This window comes from Lagenorhynchus albirostris, chromosome 11 (genome assembly GCF_949774975.1).
Source record: "Lagenorhynchus albirostris chromosome 11, mLagAlb1.1, whole genome shotgun sequence".
Taxonomy (NCBI): domain Eukaryota; kingdom Metazoa; phylum Chordata; class Mammalia; order Artiodactyla; family Delphinidae; genus Lagenorhynchus; species Lagenorhynchus albirostris.
Window position 1 is genome coordinate 53467979 of NC_083105.1, and position 16262 is coordinate 53484240.

General features: G+C 47.1%; 1 protein-coding gene across 1 annotated transcript in view; it reads left to right on the top strand.

The window, feature by feature from the left end:
* PPM1H (protein phosphatase, Mg2+/Mn2+ dependent 1H) overlaps positions 1 to 16262 on the top strand; it is a 261473-nt gene that overhangs the window by 210722 nt on the left and 34489 nt on the right. Inside the window, exons 7-8 of the mRNA XM_060165666.1 lie at positions 10052 to 10115; positions 13594 to 13701. Coding sequence (XP_060021649.1) covers positions 10052 to 10115; positions 13594 to 13701 — 172 coding nt within the window. The remainder of the gene's footprint in view (positions 1 to 10051; positions 10116 to 13593; positions 13702 to 16262) is intronic.

Here is a 16262-nt window from a genome sequence, read left to right on the forward strand (position 1 = left end):
GCCTCACAGGGGGACTTTCCCAGGAATCAAGTAATTAAGATACCCATTGACAACGACTCCTGGCACATAAATCCAGGGACCCAGTGCATCAAAATATGACCCCATCCCTCAAAACTCAGATCTACAAATAAGGAAAGCCTGCTTGTATATACAGTGGTGAGCCTGTGTCAGAGAGGGTGCTGCCCAGAAGCATTAGAGAGGATATTCCTAACCCCCGGCCTACCTGCTGGGTAGGGGATGTTTCTTAGTCTCTTGCTACTCACCCTGGGGCCCTGAGCACGGCCTCTCAGCCTTACTCCCCGGCTCTGACTTAATGACCTCATTAAGTTTGGTTCACATTCACCCTCCCTGACAGCTGGGGGACATTTTTCCAGCATATTAAGATTTCATCCAAAGACAAATTTAAGAAATATGGGGGGAATTTCTTAACTGTGAATCTTTGAAACCAGGAAACAGGGCCTCTTAAAAGAAGGCACTAAAAAAATAAGAGACCCGACAAAGTACCAAAATCTTGTGTTGCCTTAAAGAAAACGCAAGCATGGATATTCATGCAGGGAGGAGCGGGTGTGGGCCGCCCACTGCAGGGCCATCTCCAGGAGCAGGAAGCAGCCTCTACTTTCTGAGCTCTGTGGTTAGGCTTTGGGCTCGACTCCTTTGCAAATACAGAGGGCTGGCAGGAAAAAGGAAGAATGAGGTGATTGCCAATCCCCCGTTGCTTTTTCCAGGAAGGTCTGGGGGAGGATGGGTGTGGAGAGAGCTGAGTTGGTGGGAGAGCCGCTGTGGATTCCGTGAATTGCTTAATTGAGGTCATGCCAAGCTCTTAAAAGCCACGGGTAGCATTTGGGCTCTCAGCATGTGTCTGTTCCTGACCATCCAGGCCTCGGTGATGTTTCCTCCCAGGCCTCCTGGGATTCAAGCTTCTGTTGAGATTTGGTTGTTGGAAGCCAGAGATGGGGACCAGAGCCTGAGGCGCTCTGTCTACCATCCTCCATCCAAACCTGCTCAGCCCCTCTGAGATGTGCCTCTGTCTGCCTAGGACTTAGTTTCTGTCTGGGCAAATGAGACTTCCTGGGGCTTAACCTCCCTCCTAGAAGGGCGCTGAGCTTCTAGCTGAGGGGGGAAGATTCTCCATTTGTGACTATTTCAGACCAACCCAAAAGCACCCCCTTTAGATTATTAGCTCGGAGATACCCTTCTGAGTCTCTGAGTCTTCACTTTCCAGTGGAACCATAGACCTTTCCTGATGAAAGGTGCTCTCCTTCATACTTTGGTATCACTAGCAGCAGTAGAAAAAGTATGAATTGGGGTGTCTCGGGGCCTCAGCAGGAAGCAGTTTTCCTGGGGGAATGTGCTGTCCTCCTGCCTGTGGGGACCGGTTATCTGTGCTCTACCTCTCCAGTGATGAGGGACGCTCCTAAGACTATAACAACGACCACTTAGAGTTAAATAGCACCTTATCCTTCTTCACAAAGGACCTTCCCAGACATACTCGCATTTAATCCTTGGAAACTTCCGTGAAGAAAGGCAGCTGAAGAAGCAAATGCAGCGAGGTTGCGGGACTTTGCCAAGTTCACACAGCTAGTCCGCGTGAGGACTCAGCTGTAACTTCAGAACCTCTGACTCTACGCCCACAGTGGACTCTGCCAGGCGGGGAGAATCCAGGAAGAAAGACTCCCAGGGGAGGAGAGCCGTCCAAGGCCGTGTCAAGAGGTCAGCGAGTGGAAGAATGTGACTCACTGGTGTGTGTCACTGGAGCCGCAGGAGTGGATGGTCAAGATGAGGCAGCCCCTGAAGGAAGAGGGTCCATCCCAACCCTCAGAAGGGGTCATATTCTTCTTAAATGACTTTGAAGTCCCACTAAGGAAATTAAGACTTAGGGAAGCAAGTGCTGTTTCCATCCCTCTTTCTAGTTAAAAGTCAGGACTTAGGAGTGAAGGGAGAGCATGGGAAGTGATCTGTGTGGATGGTGCCAAAGCGTGAACGTTGGGTCCCTGGCCTGTGGGTTACGAAGTCAGAGTGGGGGCTGTGGCTGGGAATGGAGGAATCCAGCGAAGATGAGAACTTTCTGAAGTGGGGACTTGCCTTCCCAGGTAGACTTTCGCCTGAGTTAATATGGAAGAAGAACATTATCTAGGTAACACCGTAGACCCTGGAGAACCACTGCACCAAAAGCTACCATTCTGGAGGTGATGCCTAGGAATTACCACGAGAAAGCGATAAGCAAGAAGATCATAAACACCATTTTTATAACTTTATGACTATCTACAAATTCGTATTGGCGATAAAAGGGAACCTAAACTTTTAATATAACGGAGTAGACAAAAATCCAAGGTATCGCTGATGGAACTCAACTCCAAATTTCAGCCCCAGAAAAGCTTGCTGTTAAGGAAGAATGAGCGGGGAAGCGTGTGCTAAAGAGGAGGTGGCAGCCTTTATTCATGTATTCATCCATTTAGCGTCTACTTTCCATCCACAATGTGCCCGCACGGTTGTCGACATGAGGATAGAACAATGAATAAAACAAAGTCTCTGGTTGCATGGAGCTAATGTTTTAGAGGGGGAGGCAGAATGAGTAAATCAATAAATACGGTAGTTTCTGACTGTGCTGTGTAAGTACCATGAAGAGATGAGACAAGAGCAGAGAGCATCATACTTTTAGATGAGCGGCTGGAGAAGGCACTCTGAGGGAGGCCCAGCAGCTGGCTCTGTGAGGGTCTGGAGGAAGAATGGCCCAGGAAGAGGGAAGGACGAGCCCCCGTGGCACATTTAAGAAACAGGAAGAAAGCTAGTGTCCCGAGCATGTGGCAGGGTATAAAAGATGTCAGAGCAGTGTCAAAGATCAGACCGTGGAGGGCCTCATCGCTGGGTTATATTTTAAGATGATAGAAAGCCGCTGGAGAATTTTAAGCCGAGGAGTGATGACTGTGGATGAAAAGAGAAATGGCTGTGGAAGATTTGCTTGCAGGTGTCTCGGCCAGTCTGAAAATACAAGCAAAGGTTTTTCTGATAAAAATTCCAAAATGGATACAGAGATGAGACGTGTTCATCCAGGAGGAGTCGTATAATTGCTACTCACCAGAAGGGTGAAAAGACATCACTGTGGCTGCCGGGGATCTCTTGAGTTCAAACGTTCAGTGAATGTGTCTAAAACATATACTCCAAGGAGCAGCACACAGCGAGGCAAGACCAGAGCAGGAAAGGGATGTGCGTGTGAGCGGGCAGGGGCTGAGACTTAGGAAGCAGCTGCTGAAAACAAGACTTTTTGCTTTTGTTTTGTGAATACATAAAGAACAAGAAAATACGACAGGGCAGAATAAATCCACTGCCTGGAGTAAGTAGTACTCGCTGATTTGCTCCCTTCATCAAACATCTGTTGGGCACTCATTATGCACTGAGCAGTCTTTGAGGTACCAGGGATGCCACGGGTAGCAAAACAAAAATCTCCGTCCTCAGAGAACTTAAGTGGGGGGCAGGGCGCACAGGGGAGCAGTCGAGAAGATAAACGAAATAGGTAAAATACTTAAAATGTTAGGTGGCAGGAGATACCTGAAGAAAAAGAAAGCAAAGAAGGGGAATAGGAAGTTTGGGGGTGGGGAGTGATTTTTTTAAAGAAGGTCATCTCATTACTTGGCTTTTATTTCAAGTGTGATGGGAAAGCCATTGGAGGGTTTGAGTAGGGTAATGACGTTATCTGACATTTTAAAATAATTACTCTGGTTGCTCTGAGAATAGAGGTAAAGGACAAAACTGAACGGTTTCCAACACCTTCACTGCCATCACTGTAGCCGTGGCACCATCCTCTCTTGCCTGGATTATTGCAGGGGGGCCCGATGAGGCAATTGCAGTGCTGTAGGCCGAAGGAGATGGTGTGACATGAGTAAACAAAATACTCAACTCTTGTTGTGTTTCCTTCTTACTAGCGGATCAAGAAGGTGAGGCATTTTAAGCTGTTAGCAAGAAAAATATTGTAAACATTTGCCAAGTGGAGGCTGGATCCAGAAACAAGAGTAGCAGAAGGTAGTTAGAAGGGCGGGACCGAGTGGGTGGGTGGGTGGGGACCTGGCCTGAGAGCCACAGCAGAGGAGTGAGAGGGGAGGTGACTTGGAGTGCAGATCTCAGAGGATGCAGCCCATATGACCAGGTGCTGATGGGGAGCAGTGAGGAAGGTCATCAGGAAGTAGGTAGGAGTTATAAGGTCAAGATTCCAGAAGCACCATCACAGCCTGTAAAGTTGCTGAGAATAACGTGCAGGGGAAAGAATGGGAAAGCAATCTGTAAACCTAAACTGAAGTCCTCAGGGAAGGTGGGAGAATGCCCTGAAAGGGGAGGGAGGGGTGTGGGAGCAGATGGGGGGAGGCAGAAGGAGAGCTGCAGTCTGGAAGGGCCAGGCTGATGGGGGAGCAATCAGTGCCTCTCTCTTGCCTTAGGAGTGAGAGCAGTTTGAAGATTCAGCATCCCCTGGGGTGGTGTAATCTGCAGAACAACTTGGATTCACTCGTAAGTCAAGCTCAGTTAGCAATCTCCAGCGTTTTGATAGGATGTCCAGGCTGGTTGATCGTGGCAATAGTGTACACGGATGTATTTCGACTTTGTAAGAAAGTTGATGGTTTCTTCTCTTAGTCTTTGGACAAGATGGAGAAATACTGTGTGGACAGCAGTTCAGTTGCTTCATAGATGGCCTGAGAGCTATACCCAAAGAGTCTAAAATTCATGAGGACAGTGTCTCTCTGGATCAGTGTTTTCAGGCTTTCTTAGTCCTAAATCACCCCCTGCCCCACCACCCAGTAATTTAAACATGGATATCTCATTGTCTGCCCTCTACTGTTGAGTCTGTCTTCTGTTTCCAACAGACAAGAACACGATTTTTCAAATTGCACTTACTTTCATCCACTTGCCTTCAAAAAATGTTGATATACCCTTTGTCTGGTTAGGTTGACCTGGAGGAAGGTCTCTAATGGCCTGGTTCTGCTTAGCATTGTTGGTTTTCTCCTTCAATGACCCGGATGAAGATGGCAGAGCTGGTTGTCAAATTTAACGTGACATAGCGTAGAAGGAGAGCTGAGTTTTTTGGATGAAAGGATATAGATTCCGATGTCCCTTGGTGGGTTGGAACGATGGACTGAAACTAGCAAGATTATAAGGGCAACGGAGTTTTCCACTCAAAGCAAAATATTCATTGCGTAAGTGTAAACTAGAGGAAGACGATGAGTCAAGAAACCTTCTCAGGTCTTTTTTCTTGTGGACTGACTGGGCTTTTGTTTGGTTGGGTTTTTTGTTTGTTTGTTTTCCCTCGTCGTTTCATTATATGACCCTAAACCACGCAGAGACGTGTACCTGCACATACCGCCAATATAAGCTGCAGTAATGTAAAAAAGAGCAAGGTCTAAATCAAAGAAGTAATCATTTCATTCTTTTGTGGACCACAGCTTAAGTGTTTTCAGTTCTGAGTGCCATTCTTTGAGGACTGTGACAAGCTGGAAGGCTCCGAGAGGGCCCCTCGCACGGTATTTGGTGCTCAGTTAATAAATACTGGTTGAACGGATGGTTAGGGATGGTGCCTCAGGTCCTGTGAAGGACAGCTCATGAGACTAGGAAAGAGGAAACTTTGAGATAGCTCTCTTCAAACATTTGCAGAGCTCTGAAGTAGAAGAAAGGCTAGATTTCTTTCATGTTTTCCCAGAAGACAGACCAACACACCAATGGGTGGACTGGGTCCATTTAAAAAAGAATTTCCCGGGGCTGTTCTCCAGTGGCACTGCAAAGTTAGTCCTGTAAAGTTCCTCGGACAGAGACTGTCTACAGCAGCCCATTTGATGACAGAGGCCAGGGCCAGTGTGAGGGGTGTTGAAGGAGGGATTCCTGCATTTGGGGTACAGCCAACTTAGTGACCTTCTGGTCTCTTCCAGAGCTGAGCTTCTCCTTCCAGTGGGTCCAGATCAATGGTGCCTTGTCTTTTCAGCTTTGCAGAATCAACGCTGCAAGGGAAACTATTACACTTACTTTTAAAAATGTTTAATGGAAACTTCTGAGGATACCGCCTGGAGTTAGGGAAAGCCCTTTAATTTATTTAGCCCTTTTTAAGCCTTGCATTATTTTTTTTTCTCATCTCATCCTTGTGTCAGTTGGCCTCATAAATATTCATAAAGGAATTGACCCCAAATGAGAGTCTATATATCTTTCCTAAGCCTTTCAGTTTTGCTTTCTTGTAACAAGTAATTATTTGAATATGATCTCTGGTCAGTTATATTATTGTCAACTAGTGAGTAATCTATTCGGGGAGGTTTTTTTTTGGGGGGGGGGTGTTGTTTTTTGGCCACACCGTGAGGTTCGCAGGATCTTCGTTCCCCAACCAGGGATTAAACCCGGGCCCCGGCAGTGAAAGCGCTGAGTCCTAACCACTGGACTGCCAGGGAATTCCCTGTTTTGGGAGTTTTTTTAAAAATTTAATCAGGATTTCGGAAACCATAGGATCTGATGTGAAGGAATAGACTTTATCTATTCATCTTAAGCCCTAAGTACGTCTATGTCTTAGAGCTCTCAAGCTTCCGACCTCTCTTATCCTCTCACCTCCCCCAGCGGAGAGGAGTGGAAGCCAAGGACACTTGGGAAGCGTACAGATTCAAGCCCACAGCCTGGACATGGACTGTGGATGTAATATGAACAGCAGAAACTGAGGTGGTCCCTTAAGCTGCAGGACAGGTTGAGGGAGGCCTGCAGTCTGTGGGAGAGGACTCCGTCGGACTCCTTGGCCACAGGTAAAATGACCTGGGAAGCGGTGGCTTCCGCGGCTTCCCTGTGTTCTTCCCTGTAGGCTGTGTTGGGGAACAGCTGCTGGTTTTGTCCCCTCATGGTCCCCTTTTGCTCTTTTGCCTCACACAGAAAATTCCCCTTCCTTTTCTGCCCAAAGTTGCCCATCATTGCCTGCTTTTTACCCACTGAGAGGTGGGCAATAATGGTCTCATTTGAGACTCTTCGACTAGAAGGAGAAACCTGCAGAGCTAAACCCTGACATCACATTTCTTTGGTGTGTTTTCTGGGACAGTCTGAGTTTAGCTTAAGGGCCGCTAACACGGGATACGGTCTTGGGAGAGTAATGTAACCTCGGTCTCCTTATCTGTCAGATAGGACGCTGCAGGGTCTTTGAGAGATTTTAGACATGGTACGCAAATAACCAGCCCAGTGTCTGGGCTTGTCCAAGGTGTTCGGTAAGTTATAGCTGCAGTCACTATTATTAGCTATCATTGATGTGCACCGTCTTTAATCACGTTACCAGTTTTAACTCTTGAGTATTTTACTCTTTGTTATTTAAGACTTTAACCGTGGCGGGAAGTCCACTTACCGTCCCGTGATGAGCTGTGCTTCAGACTCTGAAAGCCTGCGGAGGGGAGGGTGCTCTGCTTTCTCTCTTTATTTGTAGTTATTCACCCTGGTCATCTGTTGGGGAGGGGAGGGGAGGGGGCTCGTATTTGATTGAAAACCAACAATGGCAGGAACGGAATAAACCTTTCTTTTCCAGAGCTGTCTTTTCTATTTTCAACTTTTTTGTTGTTCTCGAAGATGAAGAAACAGGGGCTAAAATGTAACGTTAGCACTTGTGGCGGTCTTGTTCCTGTGGGTGACAACTCCAAGATGAGTGTCTGCCTTTCAGAGCTGTGGTGACACAGACTTCACTCTCCTGAAATTCTCTGCCCTGAGAGAACTCGATTACCTGGGCTTACGGTAGAGTCAGAGGACAGTTTCTTGCCGCCTTTTCAAGCTTGGCAAGAGTGTTTGTAGCCTGTCTCCACTGAGCTCTAAGAATTTCCAGTCCTCGACTCTAGACCTGCCACCTTCTGCCTCACGAGTGATTCCAGACTCTGTGCCTGGCTCTCCAGGCCCCAGCCCCTCCCTGGGGACCATCCCCGCTGCATATCCTCCTCTCTGTCTGAACCTGTCTTCTTACTCTCCACACTTCCTCCCTTCGCTCCCCAAGCCCTGCTTGTGCCCACTGCACAGCCTTTCTCAAGCCATTACCCCCTTTCCCTTGAGCCATGTAGTCTGTCATCTTTAGGGTCAAGGTGACAGGGGGCTTATTGCTCAACTGATTTTGAATGTTAGCTAATGATTTTGGTCTCTAGTAGTGGTTCGCAACCGTGGCCGCACACTGGAATCACTTGGGAAGCTTTTAAAAAATTCCTGGTACCTGGGTCCCATCCCCAGAAGTTCAGATTTAATTGCTCTGGGATGTGACCTGAGCATCAGGATTTTTCACGCCTCCCCAGGTGATTCCATATGCAGCCAAGATGGAGAACCACTGGTCTACAAACTCGTTCAATCCCCAAGCTGAGTGTATTCTAATAATAGCTCTGTTTGGTCCCCAAGTGACTTGGATACCACAGTGTCTTAAATAGTTCATGGGAGTATAGAAACATCAAAGTAGCTATTTCCACCTTGTGTTAGTTTGGTAGATTTGGGGGAAGGAAATAGTACAGTTCCTTTGTCGAAAATTCAATCCATGGCATACCGCTGGGCCCACTTGACGGCAGCAGCGGCAGCAACTAGCTTTTATCAAGCTCTCAGCGTGTGCCAGGCACTGGGCTAAATGCTTCCTAAGCTCGCCACATTCATCAGCCCATTTTTATCCTCACAGCAAGCCCAGGAGTTTTTGGCCTCTCTACTTAACGAGGAGCCTGAGGTCCAGAGAGGCTTCTCCGCTCTCCCGGGGCTATACAGAAAGCAGTGCTAAACTCAAGCGCAGACACGTCCAGTGCCAAAACTTCACTGTTCCTCTACCCTCTGGGAAGGAACTTAACCAAATAACTTCCTGGACAATAAGGATATGCCTGCTTTAGTTTTGGGGTTGAGCCCTTTTTCAATCGGGTTGCATTCTTTTGTATGTCAAGCTCCTTCATAAATTGGATGTCGGGTTCACTCCCAAGCTGCCTAGATATATCCAGGACCAGGGGGCGCGTCACAAATTAATTGTTTTCATGCACTCAGGAGATATTAGTTGAGAAAAGCATCTTGCTTCTAGCCTCTAACCTAGCAGAACCTACCCCATCTGTTACTTGATCTTCCTACCACTTTTCTGAGGAATTGAATAGGCAGTGTTCTGCCCATTGTGCAGAAAGGGGGACTGGTGTGCCACGTATTAGCTTTCTACTAAATACTAGCGATAGCTACCACTTCTTGAGTACTTACTAAGTGCCGGGCTCTGTGCTAAGCTCTTCACATCCTGTGTGGTTATCCTCATTTACAGATGAGGAAACGTAGACCCAGAAAGGTGGAGCTCCTTGCCCAGGGTTATACAGCTGGTAACTGGGTACCACGTTTGCTTGTTGGTTTTTTAACTTCCTTGTGAGCAAAATCGCAAGACGTGGCCTTCGTTTGCTCTCTCACCATAGCCTGGCCAGCCTCTGCTGTGTGTGTCGTGGCATCTGGACAGCCGTGTCTGGAATAAACCACTGAAGCGTAAAGTGGATTTTCTTTCTGTGTGTCGAATGGCCATTTAATAGCTCTCGTGAAACAGAGGATTTTCTGCCAACCTTGAATATCAGGCTGAGGTCAAACAGGCTCTAAATATTCCTTCTCCAGCCATTCCAGTACGAGGCTGCTTTGGCATAAACAACCCCCGAAGGTGAGAACTGGCTCTTGGAGCGGCCCCCCCCCCCGCCCCCCCATCCACCACTGAGTGTTGCTGCTTCTCACAGCTCCAGATTAATGACAAGAATCCTGCCGCCGCTGCTGGAGAGCTTCGTTATTGCACGGACACTAAATGCTTAAGACGGGAACCTATCACCCCTGCTCGCTAATTGTGAATATGCCAGCTCATTTTCTCTCTCTTCAAGCCTGTAAAGACTTGGTATTTTCTGGTTTGTTAAAATATGTACACACACACACACACACACACACATCTGTAGGGAGAATGACTGTTTGTACAGAAAGAGATCAGCAGTGTGGTGACCGGATGGAATCTCAGGGAAAATAAAGTACCTGGCGGCCTGTGTCAGGGCAGCAGGTCACTAATTGAGTGCAAAGCATTTTTTTTTAAATGTTGTTTATCCCCCTACAGGGCATACAAAACCATTGAGGATGATGACTTGAAGTTTCCCCTTATATATGGAGAAGGCAAGAAGGTAGGCACGTGCCCTCCCCGGACTGAGAGAACAAGGCTCTGTCTCCACGGAGCCCATGGTGATCTGTATGTTCCACTCAGCAGCTCATGATTTTATAGCCTTGACAGCTTGAAAGGATATCATCTCCATCATCCTTCAGGCCTCCTGTCTTGAGGGTCCAAGGAGTGGCAGGGTTGGGGGACGGGGGTGGTGAGCATGAGGGACTAAAGTTAATTTTGTGAAAATGCCATCCCCCTTCTCAATCCATTTGAATAACTTTTCACAGTGTTTAAACACGACCACTTTCACATACATCATCTCCTTGTGTATCTGACAACAAGCCACGAGGCAGGCAGAGCTGGCTGCCTTATATCCATTTGGTAGATGAGGCAGCCGGGACTCCGAGGTTAAAACTGCTCAGGGAGTCACACAGCTGGCGAGGGGTGGTACCAGATGTGGAGCCGTGGCCTTCCACTTCCTTCTAGTGCCCTCACATCCCACCACGGAAGCTCAGGCTTTGCAAGGTGGCTTCTCCGCTTGCCCCATGGAAAGGGGATCCAAAGTTTCACCCTGATTAAACTATAGGATCACATGGACCAGATGCCAGGCGGAGATAGCGAAGGCCATCCGTCACCAGCTCCCAGGGCCTCAGTCAGAATCAAACATTGTTGAGCTTAAGGAAGGCTGTTGATCTTGAAGTGGTCTCTGAGCAGAGACTGGAGAGGGTCGCAGTCCTGGAGCAGAGATGAGGAAGCTTTGAAGCCATTTCCCAGGAAGAACAAACACCTTCTGAATCATTGCATTCTTCCTCCAAACACGAATACATTTCAACTAGGCGCTGAGAGTTCCAATTAGAAGTGAAAAATGTGGTCACATTGAAAAGAATCTTCAACTGAAATTTTTTTCAGCATTTGATAGCTTTTATCAGGATGAAGTGACTCATAAGAAAACCGAAGGAGGCCTTGCCTTCACGGGCAGAACTTGAGTGTGTGTGTGGGCGTGTGCGTGCATGCGTGCGTGCGTGCGTGTGTGTGAAAGAGAACACACAGGATTAGGTTTTGGGCTCAGTGTAGCCCAGCAGTGATTTCGCTGGAAGGAGACATTTCATGGAGGGAAATGAAACACAGCTAGTTGATCAATAAACACATCATTTTTCAAACTAACTTGCCCCATCCCTGGTTGAGAATCATGACAGGGTAGAGCTCTACTCCTGGTAGGGTTTCGTGTATCTTTCTGTAGAGTGGGCGCCGTCAGTGCACATCGCTCAGCCCAGTGATCTACGCCTGCAGCTGCAGTTCTTTGTGGTGCTGAAATTCTCAGTATTACCCTGCTGCTACCCAGTGACTCCCAGTAAGCTCAGGACCACATGCTGTTGCCTTTGTATCCTTAGTACCTGTCCAGCCTGGTACTTGACGCATGGCAGGCCGTCCGTAAATCCATGAGTATTTAATAAGCTATTCAGTTATGTTCAGTATACTCTCCTTGGTACCACAGGAAAATGGATAAATGTGTTCTTCAAAGATAACCAGCAAAAAGATTGAAAAGAGCAAGGGTTTTCCCAGTTTAGCAAACAGTTCAATTCACCAGGACATCATGTTCCTCCAGCATTTCAGTTAATTAGGGCTTGACAGTTCTGTGATATGTAGCTGACAAGTTCAGTCATTGTACCTGTTGACCTATTTAAAAGCCACTGTGGCGTCAGTCTGCTCCAGGCATGCCCTGTACCAAAGTAGCATGCCTCCTCTGTCCCAGGAGTCCGTGATCTCTGCAGAAAGCTTTACAACACATCAGTTCTGTCTTGATCCTTTACAGGGGTTTTCTCCTTCCTCTCTGCACACGGCCTCCCCAGAAATTTCAGAATACTTTCACTGCTGTTACTTTTCATTTAATTTCTGCCAGTGCTTTGAAGGACTTGTGTGGGACATGTAAACAAATTCAGTAACTAGCAGAAATACCAGATTTCTTTGGACTAAAACGTCCAACCAGAGAAGGTGCCACAGCAGGAAGGAGAGTAGAAGGGCTACAAGGGACTCAGAATGTCCACATTTAGAGCTGAACGCGTCTCAGCTAGAAGGGAGCTGAGCCAGGCCCCCGGCAGAGCAGTGCCAGACCAGAGGTCCCCAGGTCCACATTCCTGTGTCTGCATTTCACCCCCTTTGATTCTTGTCTTTGAAATATGTGCTACGGTTTCATTTCCACTTGACAGTAAACCTGCCCACCTTCTGGTGTGAAACCAGCTCCAAAATCCACAGCTTTTTGGGGAAAGTAGGATGAAGATATGGTAAAGTGTTAGATTCATGCCTTAGCATTTATAAGTTATTCTTATTACCCAAGCATTAGAGCGAGGATTCAAGTTCAGGTCTTTGAACCATGACACTACACCAGGTACAGTGTTGTGATCCGAGTGTTAGAGCAGTGGGCTTCGGTCCACCCAGAATGAGTTTCACCCCATCCCTCTGTGTTTACCTGTCTTGATGCTGGATATCCTTCTGCACAAAAATGTAGTGCCCCCTGCTCCAGGGAAACTTCTTAGTAGAATTTCTACCTCCTCTGAACTCATATAACCCATTGTTCATGTGTCTTTCAGCACTCAGCCCTATTCCATATGTTGTTAATTAGACATGTACCTCTTAGCCTCCCTTACCAAGTTCCTTTGTAGGAGAGACCAGGCCTTAGATATTTGTCCCCCACAGCAGGGTGCCTGCACATAGTAGGTGCTCAATAAATGTTTGAGTAAATCAAATCTGTGGCCTCCCAGGAGATCATTAGGCTGACAGTGTAGGCATTAGTTTAATCGTATTGCTTCCTTAAAGCATTTGGGCAACCATGTAGAGAAAGCTACAGATGGTGTGGTCTCAGCTATAAGGTGTCTGTGTATTTACAGCAAAGTGACATCATGTTCCTTTCCACCCAGATGGAATTTGTGAAGATGTTAGCAGGACAGGTTATAGAGTTGCTAATGGTTTATTTTCTCCAGCCGTAAAGTGTAATATATGAGCTTTGGGTGGGCAGGATCTGCCTCTGATGGTTTTACATCTTTTATCACAGAACCAGAGACGTAGCAGGTGTTCAGTAAACACGTGAAGGATGGATGTATAGCAGATGGGTGGGGGGGATGGCTGGATGGGGGGATGGGCAGATGGTTGGATTTGGTTTGAATTGATTTCAGTAGCTGTAGACATCACAGCTGTATTGTATTTAGTTTATTGGACACCCTTCCCTCCAGTCTCTGCAAAAGAAATCTGAAATGAGACAGCAGCAGTCCATTAAAATTAAGATAATTGCTAGAAAAGCCACTCCTCAAGTATGCAAGTGACCTTGGTGGGCCCTTCCTTGGAAACAAGTACCCACAGAAGTTAGCAGCCAGGGGCATGGAGAGGGGCAGGAAGAACCGGAGAACGACTGCTTCTCTCTTAGCCCGTGGCAGCCATACTGTGGTGAGAATACTTTCTCTGTGTGTGTGTGTGTGTTTCTGATGACCCTCTGCTTATACTCCTAGGCCCGAGTAATGGCGACTATTGGAGTGACCAGGGGACTTGGGGACCATGACCTGAAGGTGCATGACTCCAACATCTACATAAAACCATTCCTGTCTTCAGCTCCAGAGGTACCGCATGAAGCTTTTGTTTCTCTTTGGTACAAGAACATGTTTTCTACATTATTCTTCCCATGACTCACACCCCAGATCCAGACAGTAGCCAACTTGTGTCACATGTACTTCTGCAGTGTCTCTCATGTCTGTTTCTTTTCCCCACTCCATTCTCACTTGGACTGTGCTGGTTCTTCCCTCATGGCCTCCCACCCAGATGGCTGCACAGCCCCTAGTGGCATTCCTTGCCTTCTCAATCCAGCCCACATATTGCCATCAGGCCAATTTTCCTAAACAACTACTCTGACACCTGTTTGTTCAGAAACCTTCAACAACACCCCAAGGCTCAGGGACTAAAGCACAGACTTCTTCACTTGGCATTCAAGGCTTGTTATAATTTGGTCTAACTTAAAAAAGAAAAAATCTGATCTTTGTTCCCCTACACCAGCCAGAATGAACTTGCTTTTTTTTTTTTTTTTTTTTTTTGCGGTACGCGGGCCTCTCACTGTTGTGGCCTCTCCCGTTGTGGAGCACAGGCTCCGGACGTGCAGGCTCAGCGACCACGGCCCATGGGCCCAGCCGCTCTGCGGCATGTGAGATCTTCCCAGACCGGGGCACAAACCCGCGTCCCCTGCATTGGCAGGCGGACTCTCAACCACTGCGCCACCAGGGAAGCCCCCCTCTTAGATTTTTAATTGCCTAGAAAGCTGATGTCATTCAGTTGATGTCTAGAGAAGTTAACTGAAAAACAAGTTGTCATATATTTGGTTTAAAAAATCATTTTTCTTATAATACAGGAAACAATGTCAAGTTCTATTTCAAGGTATATCATTTACAAAAGATATTACTTCTAAGTGATAGAACACTCTAAGTAATAGTAGTTTAGGGATATATTTTCTCACATATCGCGGAGGCTGGAATTTGGTGACTGTTCATGTTGGTGCAGCACCTCCAATGTGCCAGGGGTAACACCTCTGCATCTTTTTTTCCTTCGTAGTTGCAAGATGGTGACAGAAGCCCCAAGCATAACATTTTCATGCAAGGCAGGAAGGAGGGGACAGCCTATCTGTCCCAGTAGACATTCACTTGCATCTCATTGGCCAAAACTGTGTCACATGACCGCCCCTAGCTGCAAAGGAGGTTGCGTGAGGGAGAGAAATGTTTGCAATTTGTACAGTAGAGGAGAGCCAGGGAGGGGTGAGTCAGGAACCAGCGGTATTTGCATACCGTGTAATTAACTGTTGAAACTGTGCCTCACACTGGAAATCCCTGAATGTTTAGACATAGCTCCATCTGCATGTTCTTCCCAAGGGTGGGTGCTGTGTTTGTAGCGAAGGCTCTTTTTGTTGGAGGAAACAGAGACCCACTCATGCTGACTCAAAAAAAGGAGGTGTTTAATAATGTCAGAAGAGATATTTATGGGGTCCACAAGAAGAACCCTTGCAGAGCCAGGCTTTATGGGAGCGAAGGTGGCTCTGGAATCCAGGCAGCCCTGAGACCAGCCATGCTCCATATGTCTCTGCCACCAGACAGCCAGGTTCTGACTCCCCCAATTGCACGTTCCCAGAGAGGAATCTCATTGGCTCAACTCACCTTTTCTCCGAGGTCACAAGTGACTTCCCAGCCTGTAGACTGTCCACTCCAGAGCCAGCGATGGGTACCATCGGCCACCCAGGCCTACCCCTTTGGCAGGGCTGTGAGCAGGGCTAGTTCCTTTAGAGTCCTTTATTGCTGAGGCTGACATCGAAAATAGATCTAGCCACAGGAGGTTAAGAGGGAAATCTCTAGTAAATAGCAGGCGTGGAAGATACGCACATTTCCTGATATCACCCAGGATGTCAAGTGAGGTCAGCTTGGTGGAAATAATAATTACCATCTGCAGATGTCTCTCTTTTCGCCTTCATAGCAATTCTGCATGGTAAGAACCCTTATGATATAAAATGTCCAAGGGTCCCTGGAAGTTGGTGGATCCCTGCTCCCTCTATTCTGGCCAACAGAAGGATCCCTGAATTACTGCTGAAACTCCTCCTGGCCAGAGAAAACCAATAACTATTGGGTTGGCCAAAAAGTCCGTTCAGATTTTTCCGTAACATCGTATGGAAAACCTGAACAAACTTTTTGGCCAAGCCAATGCTAGACTCATGGATGTCTATATTTTCCCCCTTGGGAGGGAGGCATTTATCAGGCATATTAAATGGTACTGTCACCTTTCCAAAAAACACAGGTAAAGTGTGACTATATGGGGGGTGAGGGCTTCTCAGGAAACACTGATAACCATTTTGCTCCTTAAAGGAGAGTGAAAACCTTCTCACCCTCCCCCCCCACACACACACATTTTCTATATAAAGTGAGAAGTTTGGTTTTCAGAAGAATGGTCTCTATGCAGTTAGGTTATAGATCTTCCAATCACGGTGCTCCTGTGGATCCCAAGAAGAGACTGTAGGTTTAAAACTTGGGCCAGTATGGGAGAGTCCCCGAGGACTGACGAAAAAATCCCAGGTGGTTGATCAGAAACTTCATGTCACCTGTCTGGAAGTCTGGGCCGGATGATATACTTTTTTTTTTTTTTTTTTTTTTTA